Below are 16,673 nucleotides of genomic sequence, written 5' to 3'. Positions count from 1 at the left end.
AAGTGGCAGGTCAAGCGTCCTAGTCAGGATGGACAGAACAGCAATGATGTTTTTCATCGCCAACCAGGAAAGAACGAGGTCCCTGCCTCTCATGGAAGAGGCACAACTGCTACTTTTATTTAATTTGATGGATTTTTATAGTACGAACAGGACTCTTGCAGCTATCAGAGCCCTGTGCTAGTATACAGAGATCGGAGCGATAATAACAATAGTATCACATTTGGGAGAAAATACTGGATAAAGCAGTGTCCAAAAAGGAAAGGTAGGCTTTACAATGTTCAAGAATAGAGGAGATAAACCAATAAGAACAGAATTATCATAGTCAAGAAAACTGCAAGATCATGCACTGTCTAGAAAAGTGGCGGTAGTGTCAGGACTGAAGTCGAAAACACTAGGTCTTCAAAATGCTGTAGTCATGAGGAATGTTGTACAATCGGTATACTGGGTTGTCTGCCTCAAAAACCACGATACCATAGAACATCTACCCAAACGATCAGGTGGACCCGCCAAGTTGAAAAATATCAGACTTCCATGAGTGAGAGCTCCACCAGTATCAAGTGGACTAAGTCTTCCGTAAGTGGTGTTGTCCCAAGCTGAACTTTTGCCACCGGAAGCAACAAGAAATACTGGTGCTACAGCAGCAGGTTTTAGCAACCAGAAACCAGGTGCAATGTCTTTTCAATGAAATGATTCTGCGTCTTTGCATACACCTGCAGCATGGCCACGCCATTACTGGTACAGCAAGCTTCTGAAACTATCTTTGAAAATGCACTCCAGGCTCCTCTCCAAGCACAAAGGAGAGCTGCTCCATCACAAATCTCTGAACCGGACGCAAGAGTTGGCCAAACAGTATTAAGAACTTTGTTATAGACATCTGCATCATCCACTGACTAACCTCCGCTTAGGGGAGTAGTCCTTTTCAGTTTATACAGATAATGGTTATCTACAGCCACACATGCTATGAGCGGTTATCTACAACCACGCATGCTATGACCGGAATATCTTCCTTGCCTTGTGAGCATCTGTTTACAGCTTTAAGTGCTGTAGATGCACATGAGTCTACCATCCTTCTCCGAGTAAGTGCCTTATTTGGACGTCTCAGTAACATTAAACCTTTACCTTTTATACGTAATTTGCATGGGCACCATGTTCTCGATAATGCCCCCCACACACTTGCACTCTGTGGAAAACAGTCTAACAGTGGAGGTGGTTCCCAAGCTCAGTCCCTACTAAGGGAGGCATCACCTTTGTGATTGGAAGAGACTTTTTCAAACAAAAGCAACTTGAAACATCCATGTCCAACTCTAGATGGCAGGAGCATGCAGAGCATGTGAATCTATGAACAGAAAATATTTACAGGATAAGTAACCTATTCCTTTTGGTCACAGACATTTTCTTTGACTTAATGAATCGGTTGCCAGATACCTCTTGAACTGGGTATTTAGTTTGTTTTTACTCACTGCATCCTTACTCCACTTTATCCAAAAATAACTGCCAAGCTGATCGTATTTTCTATTTTAGGAAAGTGTTACTGTCTAAATCATGGGCTGTATACGCATAGCCCATGCATATAATACTTTGGGCCACAGTTTTCAGCTCTGCATTTTTATCCATTTTATGGCGTTTTGACACTGTAATTAAAACCTACTTTAATTTTGCTAATTGTCTCTTAAAGTAAAGATTGCTTTCAGTAAGCACGTGTTCCTTAAATAATTAGTTTTAAATGCAAAATGATCTGTTTATACTGTTATTGGATTATACATATACATATACATCTACATATTGTATTGGTTATGAATCCAGAAACCATGCCCTTGATAGAGGACTTACAGCCTGATTCATCAATCTCCCGTTTTGCGAGGCCCTAATAGCGAATCATAGCGAATCGCTATTAAGGACTCGCAAAACGGGATTCATGTAGGATTAGCAAAATTTTTTGCGATTCCTACTGATTCCTTATTTGCGATTAGCAAATTGCTAATCGCAAATAAGGAAAAATTCCCCATTCATTCCTATGGGCCAAAAGGCCCATAGGAATGAATGGGGAGTATTCCTTATTTGCGATTAGCAATTTGCTAATCGCAAATAAGATTGCGATTTGAAGGGTGCCAGGGGTGTCCAAAGGACACCCTGTAGCACCCCTCAAATGACATTTTACACAGGTGTTGCACACACACATGTCCAAAGGACGTGTGTGTGTGTAACATGCAACTCAGAAAGATGCATTTAAATGCATTTTTCTGAGTTTTCGCAATTTACTGCGAGGTTTGACCTCGCGGTAAATTGCGGCCAGAAATTGCGAATTCGCAAAAGAAATGTGGATGATGAATTGCATTTAAGGAATCTCAAATAGAGATTCCTTAAATGTACTTCCTCGCAAAATTGCGAGATCGCAATCAGCGATTTTTGCATTTGGGATGATGAATCCCAAATGCAAAAATCGCACCCGCAAAGGGCCAGATTCTCAGAATCTGGCCCTTTGCGAGCCGATTTGGCCTTAATGAATAAGGCTGTTAAAGTACAAGAATATAACCCTTCAGGTATTTTGAATTGTTCTCTAAGAAAAATACTAATATAATGGCAACATGAGTAATAGTTCCACTATTTTTCAGACTGGTTCCTACCTGCCACAGACCTATCTAATCCATGAAGAAATGATAGTCACAGAGGAGATTGATGATGTCTCTGAACTGGGGATCTTCATTTACCAACTCTGTGCTGGAAAAAAGACTTTCAGGCTTCAGCGCAGAGATCACATCATTGGTAAGGTTATTTTATTAAGTATTTGTTTTCTCTTCCATATACGTCTTCTTGCAGTTTACTAAAAGTACGCAGAATAATTGGGAAGCATGTTTAGTTTTCAGCCCTCAAAACTGCAGGCATCCTTTGAAATCATAAGCAACTAAAGGCTACCATTTGCATGCTACACCTCTGGATAGGTACACAGGCTTTGCACAAGGGGAAAATGATTTCCCTATCTTGGACTTAGAGAATGAAGGGCACTGTGGGATTGTTGTAGTAGGACAAACCAAAACTGCTGAAAAAGTGGATATGTTTGCCTTATTCATAAGGGAATCAGCCCACCCAATAGCTTGTACAAGGCATACATTTGCCACGTCATGGTACTATCCTCAGAACACCTTCTGGACCTTTGAAAACCAGAGGCTCACTGTATCTGTGTCCTGAGAACAGCCCTAAAGGAGTGTACCTGCTTCCTCTTCTACTTGTGTCAAAGACGTGGACACCAGTGGTCAGTTGACAGAACTCCTGTGTGGCTACAAGGACACAACAAGGTGCAATAGTTCTTTTTCCTAAAGTACCCAGCTGACGAAAGGCAATTCGACCAGGACTGGACTTTGTTGTTGGGGTCTGCTTGATACCTGACCAGTCTAGTACCATCCCCATAGGTACCGAAGCCCTTAAAGTGTAGTCCAGTGGTTGTATGAGCGCCAAACAAACATTTGGAAACTTTACAAAACCTTTCCTCTTGAGTTTCAGGGGACCTTCGAAAAAAGTATCCAACTGGCAGTTCCATGGCGACTGATTGAATTTCAGCTTTGTCCTGGTCAAGGTTCGCAGTACCTCTGGGGGGAAAAAAACGAACAATTCTGTGTTGGGTTTTGGAAATCTTTCTGTGGTAAATCTCCACAGCTCCAGCTGGACCGACCTGCTTAAAGAATCCACCCTAAGCTTCCACTGCAGTGGCTGCAATTTACGCTGTGACCCTGATTTTGGTTCTCAAAAAATGACAACGTCCTGTTATACATTAGGAATTGAATATTTTTGACCTCCAGACTTTCACCGAGACCAATCCACTTATTGTATCCAACTAGGGCTCCATCGCGGTTAGCCTTAAATCGCTTAGGTCCCGGTCTGCTGCTCCCAAAGGTTATCATTTGTGCTTTTTGGTGATATGCACCAGTTCGAGGCATGTGGGCTGCTGAATTCATATCTGTGCATAGATCGCCGCCTAGTGTTGGGTCCAGATGATCGCACATTGTTGTCCTGGAAGAGTCTTCGAAGTATCACGAGATAGGTGGCTCCTCCCCTGGACTACAGTGCGCATGGGCATCGACTCCATCCTCAGATTGTTTTTTTCCGCCATTGGGTTCGGATGTATATTGGTTCCCTCTAGTCGGAATCGATAAAAAAACTTTCTTAAGACCAAAAGGTCTTTAGTTTTCTTAGTCGGTATAGTCTTGCGTTCGGTGCCTAACTCTTCCAGCTCGGTTCCGAGCCGGATTCCATACACCCGCGTGCTTTCGGCGCGGAGGGCCCAGTCGACGCCTCAGACCCTATCAACTGTTCATCATGGACCGAAGTCCGTTCAAGAGATGTCCCGTCTGCAACTCAAAGTATCCCCACATCGACGTCCACCCGGTGTGCAACAAGTGTCTGTCGCCGGACCATGATGAAGCCAGTTGCATGGCTTGTTCCCGCTTCAGGTCCAAGAAGACTCTTAAGCATCGACGCGCTGCGCGCCAGGAGGCCCAGCACACTGCACCGGCGCCTGCGGACATTTTCGATGCCGGGGATGTCGAAGAGGAAGCTAACCGGGACATCGGTGACAACCTGTTGAATCCCGCGTCAGACGTCGACTACAACTACGACGCGGACAACGAAATGTTCGAAGCTGAAGAAGTCATCGACGAGGTAGGGGACGACGACGGGGCCTTTAGGGCCATGGAGGATAGCTCGGACGATGAGCTACCTCGCACTGACACTGGGGCCGTACCGATTCATAAGGCTCAGGTCGAGGGATCGCCACTACCTTACCCAAGATCTTACAATGGGTTCTACAGAATCGAAACCGAAAGTAAAACCAACGGTCTCGACACAAGCAACAGCACTGGTGCCCACCTCGAAACCGAAAGTGCGCATTACTTTGGTCGGATCCAAGGCCTCGGAGCCCTCGGCGCCGAAGAAGCAGAAGGGTGTTGTCGACACGAAGGCTCAAGTCAAGGGCGTCGAGACGAAGTCTGCCGCGCCGAAGACTAAAGTCAAGGTGGTCGAGCCGAGTAAATCGGCGCCGAAGGCGGTTGACACCAACAAAGGACTCGGTGATCCGAAGGTTCTCGAGACTCCGCGTCAACAAGACAAGGCCAAGAGCGGCGCACCCCGAGAGTCCACGCCTGGTGGTGCCTCGAAGGATCCCGTCGACTCGGCACAGCCGTCCGCCGCTTTCACCAAGCAAGTGACGGACTCCCTACAGCGCATCAAGGAGAAGGCCTCGGCTGTCGGACCAAGAGATCCTCGAAGCCGAGCGAGAAACCTCACAAAGCGTCGACGCCCATTCACTTCACGTTGCCGCCGAAGGCTTTCACCCCTAGAGTGGTCGCCAGCGTGCCCAAGAAGGTGTCCTCGGTGCCGAAGTTGTCGACGGTGGTTTCCACCTTGAAGCATCGGCAATCTTCGGTAGAAGAACAACCAGAAGATTTTTATTGATGCCGAAACGGGCAGACTTTCCCTCCACAAGCGAAAAATTGCCCCGGAACAACCGATGGAGTCCTACAAGATTCCTCTAAAGAAAAAGAAGGACTCTGCTTCGACTCCTGTCCTTGTGGAACCACTTTCTCCACAGGCCCATAATGTCTCGCCCGCTTACTCTGACGTGGACGCTGGTGAGGGCGAGGATGAGCACAGCTATCCTGTCTACACAGACCCTGATGATACCAATGAACCCTGGGCTGCTGGTGCTGACCCAGGTGATCCTCATTCTGCCCAAGACACTCAACTTTATTCTGTAAAGACATCACCTACAGAGGATTCAGCAGCGTTCAATGCCCTCATTGAATGTGCGGCTAAAAACCACGACTTCCAGCTCCATGCTGACCCCATTGAGGTGGATTTTCTTTTTGATTCCTTTTCAGTCTCAGAGAGAACTGTCAAGACTCTGCCTATGTTAAAAGGTGCCTTAAAACATGCTGGAGAGATCTTTAAGGAGCCTACCAGAGCCAGGGTGATAAACCCTAGGATTGAGAAAAAGTATAAATCAGCGCCTACTGATCCTACTTACATTAAAGGACAGTTGCCTTTGGACTCTCTTGTCGTCTCAAATGCCCGGAAGAGGGCTAATTCTCTGACGGGTGATGCTCCTCCCCAGACAAAGAATCTAAGGTGTTTGAGGCATCAGGGAAAAGAGTGGCCGCACAAGCGGCCAATATCTGGCGCATTTCCAATACGCAAGCGCTTCTAGCGAGGTATGACAGGGCACACTATGACACACTGGAGACCCTGTTGCAGCACCTGCCAGACGAATACAAGGAGGCAGCTGAGATGCTTATCCAAGAGGGGAAGCTGATATCTAATGCTTAAATTAAATGTGCACTAGACGCGGCTGACCCCGCAGCCAGGGCTGTCAACACTAGTGTCATGCTGAGATGACATGCCTGGCTGAGAATCTCGGGGTTTAAGCCAGAGATACAGACCACCATTCTTAATCAAACAGTAAATCCAGATCACCTGTTTGGCCCAGAGGTTGACACCACCTAAGAAAAGATTAAGAAGGACACTGAAACTGCTAAGTCCATGGGTGCCTTACAGTCCCAGCAATTCAGGGGGGGGTCTTTTCGTCGCTCAAGCACTAGAGGCGTTTCCAGAGGCCAGCTCTCCCAAACCACGCAGTACTACAAAGGCAACACGCAGTCCACATACACCAAACAAAGTCGAGGTGGATATCGTGATAACAGCGCCAAGGGCAGGGGTCGTGGAAACAACAACTCCAGATCCTCTGCCACCAGCAAACAGTGACGCCTTGTCACTGCCCCCGACCACACAACACCGGTCGGGGGGAGACTTCAGCAGTTCCTGCCGTCTGGAAAACCATCACCACAGACAGGTGGGTCACACAGCTTATACAGTACGGTTATTGTCTGGAGTTAACATCCACTCCACCCAACATACCCCCAAGACACCGTCCTATGTCCGCCGAGCATTTGTACTTATTGCAGCTGGAGGTCCTCGTCATGCTGCAAAAAGGGGCAATAGAGCTCGTGCCTGTGAAAGAAAGAGGCACCGGAGTTTACTCACTGTACTTCTTGATACCAAAAAAGGATGGGTCCCTCAGACCCATACTGGACCTCAGACCCCTCAACCAGTACATTCTATCGGAGCACTTTCATATGCTGACCCTGCAGCAAGTACTCCCGTTGCTCAGTCAGGGGGATTTTCTCGCAACTTTAGACCTAAAGGATGCATATTTTCACATTCCGCTGCACAATTCACACAGAAAATACCTCCGGTTCACCATCCAAAACCAACATTACCAGTTCAAGGTTTTGCCTTTCGGAGTCCCCACGGCACCCAGGGTGTTTACAAAGTGCCTGGCGACAGTGGCGGCGCACCTAAGGAGACAGAACATTCACGTCTACCCTTATCTGGACGACTGGCTCATCCAGGCAAAGTCAGCCCAGCAGTGTGCCGCTCACGTGTCCCACACCATTCACCTCCTTCACGATCTGGGATTCTCACTGAATTACCCAAAGTCCCACCTCCAACCCGCCCACATACGGCAGTATCTGGGTGCGACGATAAACACTCTGGCAGCCACAGCACAGCCGAATTCAGTGAGGGTCAACAGCATTCAATCGCTGATACGATTCAAACCCCAACACTCGCTGCCAGCGCGAGTGTTCATGCAGTTGATAGGCATGATGGCCTCCTGCATCTCCATAGTCCAGCACGCGAGACTATATATGCGTCCGCTTCAGGAGTGCTTAGCACGTCAGTGGACTCAGGCTCACAGGCAGTTGAGAGACCTAGTGTTGGTGAGCGGTCGGGCATACAACTCTCTGCATTGGTGGAATTCATGAAACCTTTGCAAGGGACAACCGTTCCAAGAGCCTGTGCCACAGATCATCCTGACAACTGACGCTTCTCTCCAGGGATGGGGAGCTCATGTACTCCATTACACTGTGCAGGGACTATAGACACAACAGCAACGGAAGATGCACATCACCTTAGAGGGCACATTCCGGACGCGGATGTTATTGCGCCGTGACCGATTCTCTAGGTCTTCTGCGTGCGACTGCAGGTCCATCTGTTGCTCCTGGAGTCTGAGTATGTCTTGTTGGAGTGTGTGCACTTCTTCGCCCCGTGCAGTGTCCGCGTTCTCCACCTCGGCCACTCTCTCCCCTATTTCGTCCACGTCTCGACGTAGTTCCCTGTATTCTCCTGCCATTTCCTGCTTGAGGGTCTGTATGTCCTCTTTGAGGGAGGGGAACAGCGCCTCCATGAAGGACTTGGTGGCTGGCGCTTCTCCATCTGGTCGGTCTCCATCTTTGGGTTGGGGCACCGGCGTCGGTTTGTCTGGACTTTTCTCCCCTTTGGTCGCTCCTTTTACAAGCATGTCCGTGATGGTGCACCCTGTTCTGCGGTTGGAGGAGGACATGGCCGAGGTACGTCTCGTGTTGTCGGCGTCTCTGTGTCCAAGGAGCCGGCGGTGGGGTCCGATTGCTTAGTCCTGCCACTTGTTATGCGTGAGAGTGGCTGCTGTGCAGGGAGGGTGACCAGACGGTTCGGCAAGGCCAGATATCCAGTGCACCAGCCCCTGCCCCTGACAGATGTGGTCAACAATGTGGTCCTGGGCGGACTGCCCGCTCTCTCTGTTTCTTGGGGACCAGTCCCGTCTGAGGCGAGTGTTCGGGGAGCGGATGGCTGGGTATACAGGCTCTTCAACTGTCGGCCATGGCGGCGGATCACCTGGCCCAGGACCCCCGCCCGAGATGGCTCCCGGGGGCACAAGAGGGCCACCAGCGGTAGAGCGAGTGTCCGTGTCGCAGGGCAGGTGGGTCAGGTCCCTCGGCGGCACCCGTGTGCACCCCCCGCACGTCTGTGGCGTCCGTTGGCACGGCGCGTAGGGCAGTGGCCTTCAACGGGGGCCAGCCCCGGCTCCCCGGTCAGTGCTTGGGGTCGGGGCCTCAGTTGGCTTCACTTCTTTTGCGGATCGCAAGGCCTTCAGCCTCTCTGTTCCCCGCTGCTTCGCTCCGTGATGGGCTGGGCCTTGCGCCGGGGGCTCGAGTGCGCCCCCGAGTTCCCGCCTACACTCCCTCGGGCCACTCCTCCATTCCAGCCACCGCTGCTCCCGGTCCCGGGGCGTCGGAGCACTCTGCGCCGCCGATTTCCGTCTCTTCAGCCTCGCTGCTCCCGGGAGGGTGTCGCTGCTTCGGGCACCACCTCTCCTCCGCCAGTCCCACCGCGAAACAGCTCCACTGGGCCAGTCCCTGTGGTGGTTCGGTCTGTCGTCCTCCCCTCCGGGTCACGGGTCTCTCGCTCCCGTCACGGCGCCTCCTGTGGTGTCTGCTGGGCCCGGTCCCGTGCAGGCCAGAAAGCCGGGGCCTCAAGTTTCACGACCTCTGGCTGGGTCCACCTCACTCCGCCCGCCGGAGCGATGCAGTCGCGGCCATGTCCTCCGAAGCTCCGGTTCTGCTCCGGTCAGAAGCCTCCGGTTGCTGGGCTGTGGTGCTGATTCTGCCGAGAGCGGCGCGACTCCGCCTCATCCAGCGGGGCGTTACAGGGCGGCGGAGGCCGTTGAGCACCTCGGGCGGCCGCCATTACAGGAGTCGTGGGCGCGGGTCGCTCGTCGTCTGGTTTCTCACCCGACCAAGCAGGTCCAGCGCCGAGGAGGCAGTCCACAGCTAGGGTCAGTTGGCGACCAAAAACATGATGTTTGGGGGATTTTTGGCTATGTCAGGTGCGTTGAATGAGGATCGGGGCAGGGAGCCACAGAGACCTGCGTCCTATCAGGCCGCGATCTTAGCCACGCCACAGAATTGTTACTTTAGAGGGGGAAGTTTTATATAGTATTCCACAGTAAGAAGGCTTAAACTCTTACACCAGGACTCCTGTTAAGTCACTGACAATTGCTGTTTGCTCCTGAAGCTTGAAGCACTCTAGTTACATTACTTGCTACGTCCAGCTCTGGCCACAATTGATGTTGAGTGGGATGACCACGTGGTCAGTTCGCATTTAGAGACACTCCAACGTGGTGGTTGTAGTGCAACGTGATTTTCCAAGCACTAGCTCTACTTTCCTAGACTTCCTCACAACAGATGCCTCTGTGTTTGATTGGGGAGCTTGCCTGCAGGACTGTCACATTAGCACTTTGACATCTCACACAGAAGCCAGATTGAACGTCAGCCTCCTAGCATTCGGACTCTCAGACTAACTCTTAAGTGAAAAATGATTGGTTGCGGGTTCAGTATAACTCCAGAAACAGGGATGCATACGTTTTTATTTGTTCTTATTTGTTGTCCATGAAAGCACAGGGCCTATAGAGATGTTCCAGCCTAGCATGTAATAGCATCTGTAAAAGTCTGTCAATCTGTTGTGCAGAGAGCACCTGCAGTTAGAAATAAGAGATGAGCAACTCTCTCTAAATTCTATGCTGAGGAACCTGTATAAGGGTTCGAGGCATGTGGGCTGCTGAATTCATATCTGTGCATAGATCGCCGCCTAGTGTTGGGTCCGGATGATTGCACATTGTTGTCCTGGAAGAGTCTTCGAAGTATCACGAGATGGGTGGCTCCTCCCCTGGACTACAGTGCGCATGGGCATCGCCTCCATCCCCAGATTTTTTTTTTCCGCCATTGGGTTCGGATGTGTTTCTGTTCCCTCTGTCGGAATCGATAGTTGTTTAACTTTCCTAACTTGAGACCAAAAGGTCTTTAGGACTTGCGTCGGTATTGTCCATCGTTCGGGTTTGTTACTTCATCAGCTCCGAACTCTTGCTGCCCTTCCGCGTGCTGTCGGCGCGGACGGGCCTACACGACGCTCCAGACTACTACCATGGAACGAACTCCGTTTAAGAGGTGCCCAGTGTGCACCTCAAAGTATTCACACCTCGACGTACATCCAGTGTGCAACAAATGTTTGTCGCCGGACCATGATGAGGCCAGGTGTATGGCCTGCTCAAAGTTCCGGTGTAAGAAGACTCTCAAGCTTCGTCGGGCCGCTAGACTCCAGGCCCACTTATCAGCGCCCCCGCCGGACAACATCTTCGAGGAAGACGTTGGTGACGACACCTTCTTACAAGTTTCGGACTCCAGCCCAGCGTTGGAAGATGAAAACTACGACGCGGGGGACGAGGAGTTTGATGAAGTCGTCGGAGAGGTAGGGGACGACGACGGGGCCATTGCCACCGTGGGGGATAGCTCAGAGGAGGAGCACCCTCAGACTGACTCCGGGGTCAATCCCCATGATACGGCCCAGGTCGAGGGATCGCCTTCGGGCCTTACCCAAGACCTTACTACTCGTCCCACGGCTCCGCCTACGGCCCCGGCCACGGACATTGGTGATGCGCCACTCCCGGTAAAGAAACTGAAAGTGAAACCACCGGGGTTCACACCAACGGTATCGAAACCGAAAGTGAAAGTCTCACTGTCGGGACAAAAGGCTCCAGAGAAGCCCAAAATGGCCGCCAACATCAAGAGCCACGCCAAGATGGCCGACCCGAAGACCCTGGTGTCGAAGCCGAAGACGACCGACGCGGCCGCGTCGGCGCCGAAAATGGTCGAGGTCGACGACCCGAAAAGACCCTCGAAGAAGCGTCAAGACGACCCCAAGGCTCTGGCTGCGCGATTCCGACCGTCAAGGGCAAGGGTGGTGACGTGTCGGCTCCGAAGACCGTGCCTTTGCTCGCCGACCCGACTCCGGCCTCGGGGGAATCGCTCGAGCCGGTCCAGCCCTCACCGTCCTTAACCAAGAAGGTCACGGAGTCCCTTCAACGAATTCGGAAGGACGCAGTGGCCACGGAACCAAAGAATGTGGTGCCGAAGCCTGCACAGCAGCCGGCAAAGGCGCAGACGCCGATCCGCTTCATGCTGCCGCCGAAGAAGACGCCGAAGGCATTCGCTCCAAGGCATGGGGCCGGGGTACCCTTGAAGCTGGTGTCGACGCCCAAAACGTCATTGGTAGTATCAAAGCCTCGGCTACAGCCACTCGCAGAAGAGGAGCGTCGAGAGGTTGTCATCGACGCCGACACAGGCAAACTCTCTCTCCTTAAGAGGAAAATCACCACGGAGCCGGTGTTGGAACATTTTCGTATTCCACTCAAAAGGAAGTTGGACTCTGCGGGTACTTCTGCCCCTATGGACCTGCATCTCCACAAAATCTAGAACTCTCACCGACTCATTCTAACACTGGGGAAGGTGACGGAGATGATGAGGACGAGTACAATTATCCAGCGTACTCGGATCCGGAGGAGGTCAACGAACCTTGGTCTGCTGGAGGCGACCCTGTGGACCCTCAGTCAGGTCACGAACCGCAGCTTTTTGCAGCAAAAACTTCTCCAACAGAGGACTCTGCAGCCTTCAACGCTCTAATTGAGAGGGCTGCGGCAAATCATGATGTCGAACTCCATGCGGACCCTGTGGATGTCGATTTTCTGTTTGACACTTTCTCAGTGGCTGAAAAGTCAGTCAAAACATTGCCTATGCTCAAGGGAGTGCTGAAGCACGCACCAGAGGTTTTCAAGGAGCCCACTCGGGCGCGAGTCATCAATCCTCGTATTGACAAGAAATACAAGGCAGCGCCCACTGATCCAACGTACATCAAGGGACACTTGCCACTGGATTCGTTGGTGGTATCCAACGCATGCAAGCGGGCGAACTCGCAGACCACGGGTGATGCTCCTCCCCCAGACAAAGAATCGAAGATCTTTGAAGCCTCAGGCAAATGTATTGCTGCGCAGGCAGCTAATATTTGGCGCATTTCAAACACGCAGGCCCTACTTGCACGCTACGATAGGGTGCACTATGACACCCTAGAAACACTTCTGCAACACTTACCTGATCAGTACAAAGAGGCAGCTGTAATGTTGATTCAGGAGGGGAAGCTCATCACCAACGCTTCCATTAAGTGTGCATTGGACGTGGCTGATACCGCCTCCAGGGCTATAAACACTAGCGTGTTACTGCGTAGGCATGCATGGCTTAGAATATCAGGCTTCAAACCAGACATACAGACAACCATCTTAAATCAAACAGTTAATCCAGACCACCTGTTTGGCCCTGAAGTGGACGCAACCCTTGAAAAAATGAAAAAAGATACGGACACTGCTAAGTCTATGGGGGCCCTCCAGTCCCAGCAGTTTCGGGGTGGTTCTTTTCGCCGCTCCAATAACAGAGGCACCTCAAGGGGTCAGGCATCGCAATCCACGCAGTATTACAAAAGCAACACCCAAACCTCATACACCAACAAGGGTAGAGGTGGTTACAGGGGCAACAACGTCAAAGGCAGGGGACGTGGAAACAGCTCCAGGTCCTCCACCACCAACAAACAGTGACGCCTTGTCACTGCCCCCCGACCACACAACACCGGTCGGGGGGAGACTCCAGCAGTTCCTGCCCGCGTGGAAATCCATCACCACGGACCGGTGGGTCAAATCTCTTATTCAGTACGGTTACTGTCTGGAACTCACGTCCACACCACCAAACATACCTCCAAGAAGCCGTCCTATGTCCGGCGAGCACTTGCTCTGGTTGCAGCAGGAGGTCAGTCATGCTGCAAAAAGGAGCGATAGAGCTCGTGCCACTGCAAGAAAGGGGAACAGGAGTTTACTCTCTGTACTTTCTAATCCCCAAAAAGGACGGATCCCTCAGGCCCATCCTGGACCTCAGGCCCCTAAACCGGTACATCCTGTCGGAGCATTTCCATATGCTCACGTTGCAGCAGGTTCTCCCTCTGCTTCAGCAGGGGGACTTCCTGGCTACGCTAGATCTCAAGGATGCATACTTTCACATTCCCCTGCATCCTTCACACAGGAAGTACCTCAGGTTCACGATTCAAGACCAGCACTATCAGTTCAGAGTTCTGCCTTTCGGAGTCACCACAGCGCCAAGAGTTTTTAGAAAGTGCCTGGCGACTGTGGCGGCGCATCTACGGCGCCAGAACGTCCACGTCTATCCCTATCTGGACGACTGGCTCATTCAGGCACGTTCGGAACAGCAGTGCCCAAACCACGTGTCCCTCACCATTCATCTCCTGCACGATCTGGGATTCTCAATGAATTACCCAAAATCACATCTCCAACCCGCCCATGTACGGCAGTATCTGGGCGCGACAATAGACACTCTGGCAGCCACTGCGCAGCCAAACTCAGTGAGAATCGCCAGTATCCAGACGCTGATCCAACGATTCAGACCACAGCACTCGCTTCCAGCGAGGGTGTTCATGCAGTTGATAGGCATGATGGCCTCCTGCATCTCCATCGTCCCGCACGCGAGGTTACATATGCGTCCGCTCCAGGAGTGCCTAGCACGTCAGTGGACTCAGGCTCATGGGCAACTAACAGACCTAGTGTTGGTGAGCGGTCGGGCGTACAACTCTCTGCATTGGTGGAATCCACAAAACCTTTGCAAGGGCCGACCGTTTCAAGAGCCAGTGCCACAGATTATCCTGACAACGGACGCCTCTCTCCAGGGTTGGGGAGCGCATGTACTCCACTACACAGTGCAGGGACTATGGACATCACAGCAGAAGAAGATGCACATCAATGTGTTGGAACTGATGGCAATCTTCATGGCCTTAAAGGCGTTCAAAGTACATCTGTGCAACAAGGTCGTGTTGATCCGGACGGACAACATGACGGCCATGTACTACATTCAGAAGCAGAGAGGAACACACTCTCCGCAGCGGTCTCATCTGGCTCAGAGCATGTGGAAGTGGGCCTTTCAGAGGAACATCTTCCTCATGGCGGAGCACCTCCCAGGCAAGGACAATCAGATGGCGGACCTGCTCAGCAGGCACAGCTACCAAATGCACGAGTGGGAGATACATCCATCAGTACTCCAACCGTACTTCCAAAAGTGGGGTCATCCAGAGATAGACCTGTTCGCCACAAGGGAGAACGCAAAATGCCAAAGCTTCGCCGCCAGGTTCCCACACCCGCAATCGCAGGGCAATGCGATGTGGATGAACTGGTCAGGCAGATTTGCGTACGCTTTTCCCCCAGCACCTCTGATTCCGCTGGTGGCACGCAAGCTCAGGCAACACTCGATGACTCTCATCCTGGTTGCTCCAACGTGGGCTCGCCAACCATGGTACACCACGTTTCTGGAACTTTCCGTGGTACCGCATTAAAGGCTTCATCTCACTCCCAGCCTTCTGACGCAGAGCCATGGCGACATTCAGCACCCAGATCCGCAACAGCTCAACCTGGCGATCTGGCTCCTGAAGTCCTAGAGTTTGGCTACCTCAATCTTCCCCCCGATTGCATGGACATCATTCGGGAGGCAAGGAAGCCCACTACTAGAGCATGTTATGCGGCTAAATGGAAGCGGTTCGTCATTTATTGTGCAAACCACAACATTGACCCGCTGGATGCTTCCATTCAGAACATCATTTGTTACCTGTTCCATCTATACCAATGCAATTTAGCGTATTCTTCCATCCGCATTCACCTGTCTGCAATGGCCGCATACCTCCAGAATAGGCGGCACCTATCACTTTTCAAGGTTCCTGCTATCAAGGCTTTTCTGGAAGGGCTCAAAAGGGTCATTCCACCACGGACGCCACCAGCTCCAGAATGGAACCTCAATGTGGTTCTTACAAGGCTGATGGGTCCTCCTTTTGAGCCACTGCACTCTTGTGAGCTTCAGTTTCTAACTTGGAAGGTGGCTTTCTTGGTAGCAATTACATCGCTACGGAGGGTTAGTGAGTTGCAGGCACTCACCATCCAAGAGCCTTTTTTCCAAGTGCATGCCAACAGGGTGGTGCTCCGCACTAACCCTAAATTTTTGCCCAAGGTGGTATCTCAATTCCACTTAAACCAGACAATCGAGTTGCCAGTGTTTTTTCAAAACCCCGAGTCACTGGCGGAGCGGATGCTCCACACTCTTGAGGTTAAAAGAGCCTTAATGTACTACGTTGACAGGACAAAGGATTTTCGAAAGACCAAGCAACTTTTCGTTGCATTTGCCTCACACCACAAGGGTAACGCTATTTCCAAAGCTGGTATTGCTAGGTGGATCGTGAAATGCATTCAAATCTGTTACGCTAAAGCTAAACGCACTCTCACAATTCCACCAAGAGCCCACTCCACCAGAAAGTTGGGGGCCTCTATGGCCTTCCTTGGGAACATTCCCTTGGAAGATATTTGTAGGGCAGCCACATGGTCTACCACACATACTTTTACTAAACATTACTGTGTAGACGTACACTCCAAACAGCAGGCAGCTGTTGGACAGGCTGTTCTCAAGACACTTTTTCAAACTGCTGCAGCTGGCACGGGTGGCCGCCAATGAGGGGAGCACTGCTATGTATTCTATGCACAGATATGAATTCAGCAGCCCACATGCCTCGAACTGCAAATGCTACTTACCAGTATGCATCTGTTCTTGGCATGTAGGGCTGCTGACATTCATATCGCCCGCCCTCCTCCCCGGCGCCTGTAGCAGCTGCAGTATTTCTTATATACGCGCATAGCATGGTCATCACTCATAGTTCACTCCATCTCTGCCAATGGCTAAAAACAATCTGGGTGATGGAGGCGATGCCCATGCGCACTGTAGTCCAGGGGAGGAGCCACCTATCTCGTGATACTTCGAAGACTCTTCCAGGACAACAATGTGCAATCATCCGGACCCAACACTAGGCGGCGATCTATGCACAGATATGAATGTCAGCAGCCCTACATGCCAACAACAGATGCATACTGGTAAGTAGCATTTGCATTT

General features: G+C 51.2%; 1 protein-coding gene across 1 annotated transcript in view; it reads left to right on the top strand.

Annotated features, from left to right (window-relative positions):
• The window catches only part of ITM2A (integral membrane protein 2A), a 107,250-nt gene that overhangs the window by 75,909 nt on the left and 14,668 nt on the right, over nt 1-16,673 (top strand). The window contains exon 5 of the mRNA XM_086918751.1: nt 2,613-2,763. Coding sequence (XP_086774877.1) covers nt 2,613-2,763 — 151 coding nt within the window. The remainder of the gene's footprint in view (nt 1-2,612; nt 2,764-16,673) is intronic.

The sequence above is a fragment of the Lissotriton vulgaris genome, chromosome 4_1 (assembly GCF_964263255.1).
Source record: "Lissotriton vulgaris chromosome 4_1, aLisVul1.2, whole genome shotgun sequence".
Taxonomy (NCBI): domain Eukaryota; kingdom Metazoa; phylum Chordata; class Amphibia; order Caudata; family Salamandridae; genus Lissotriton; species Lissotriton vulgaris.
Note: the sequence above shows the minus strand (reverse complement) of the source record. Positions and strands in the feature narration are given on the sequence as shown.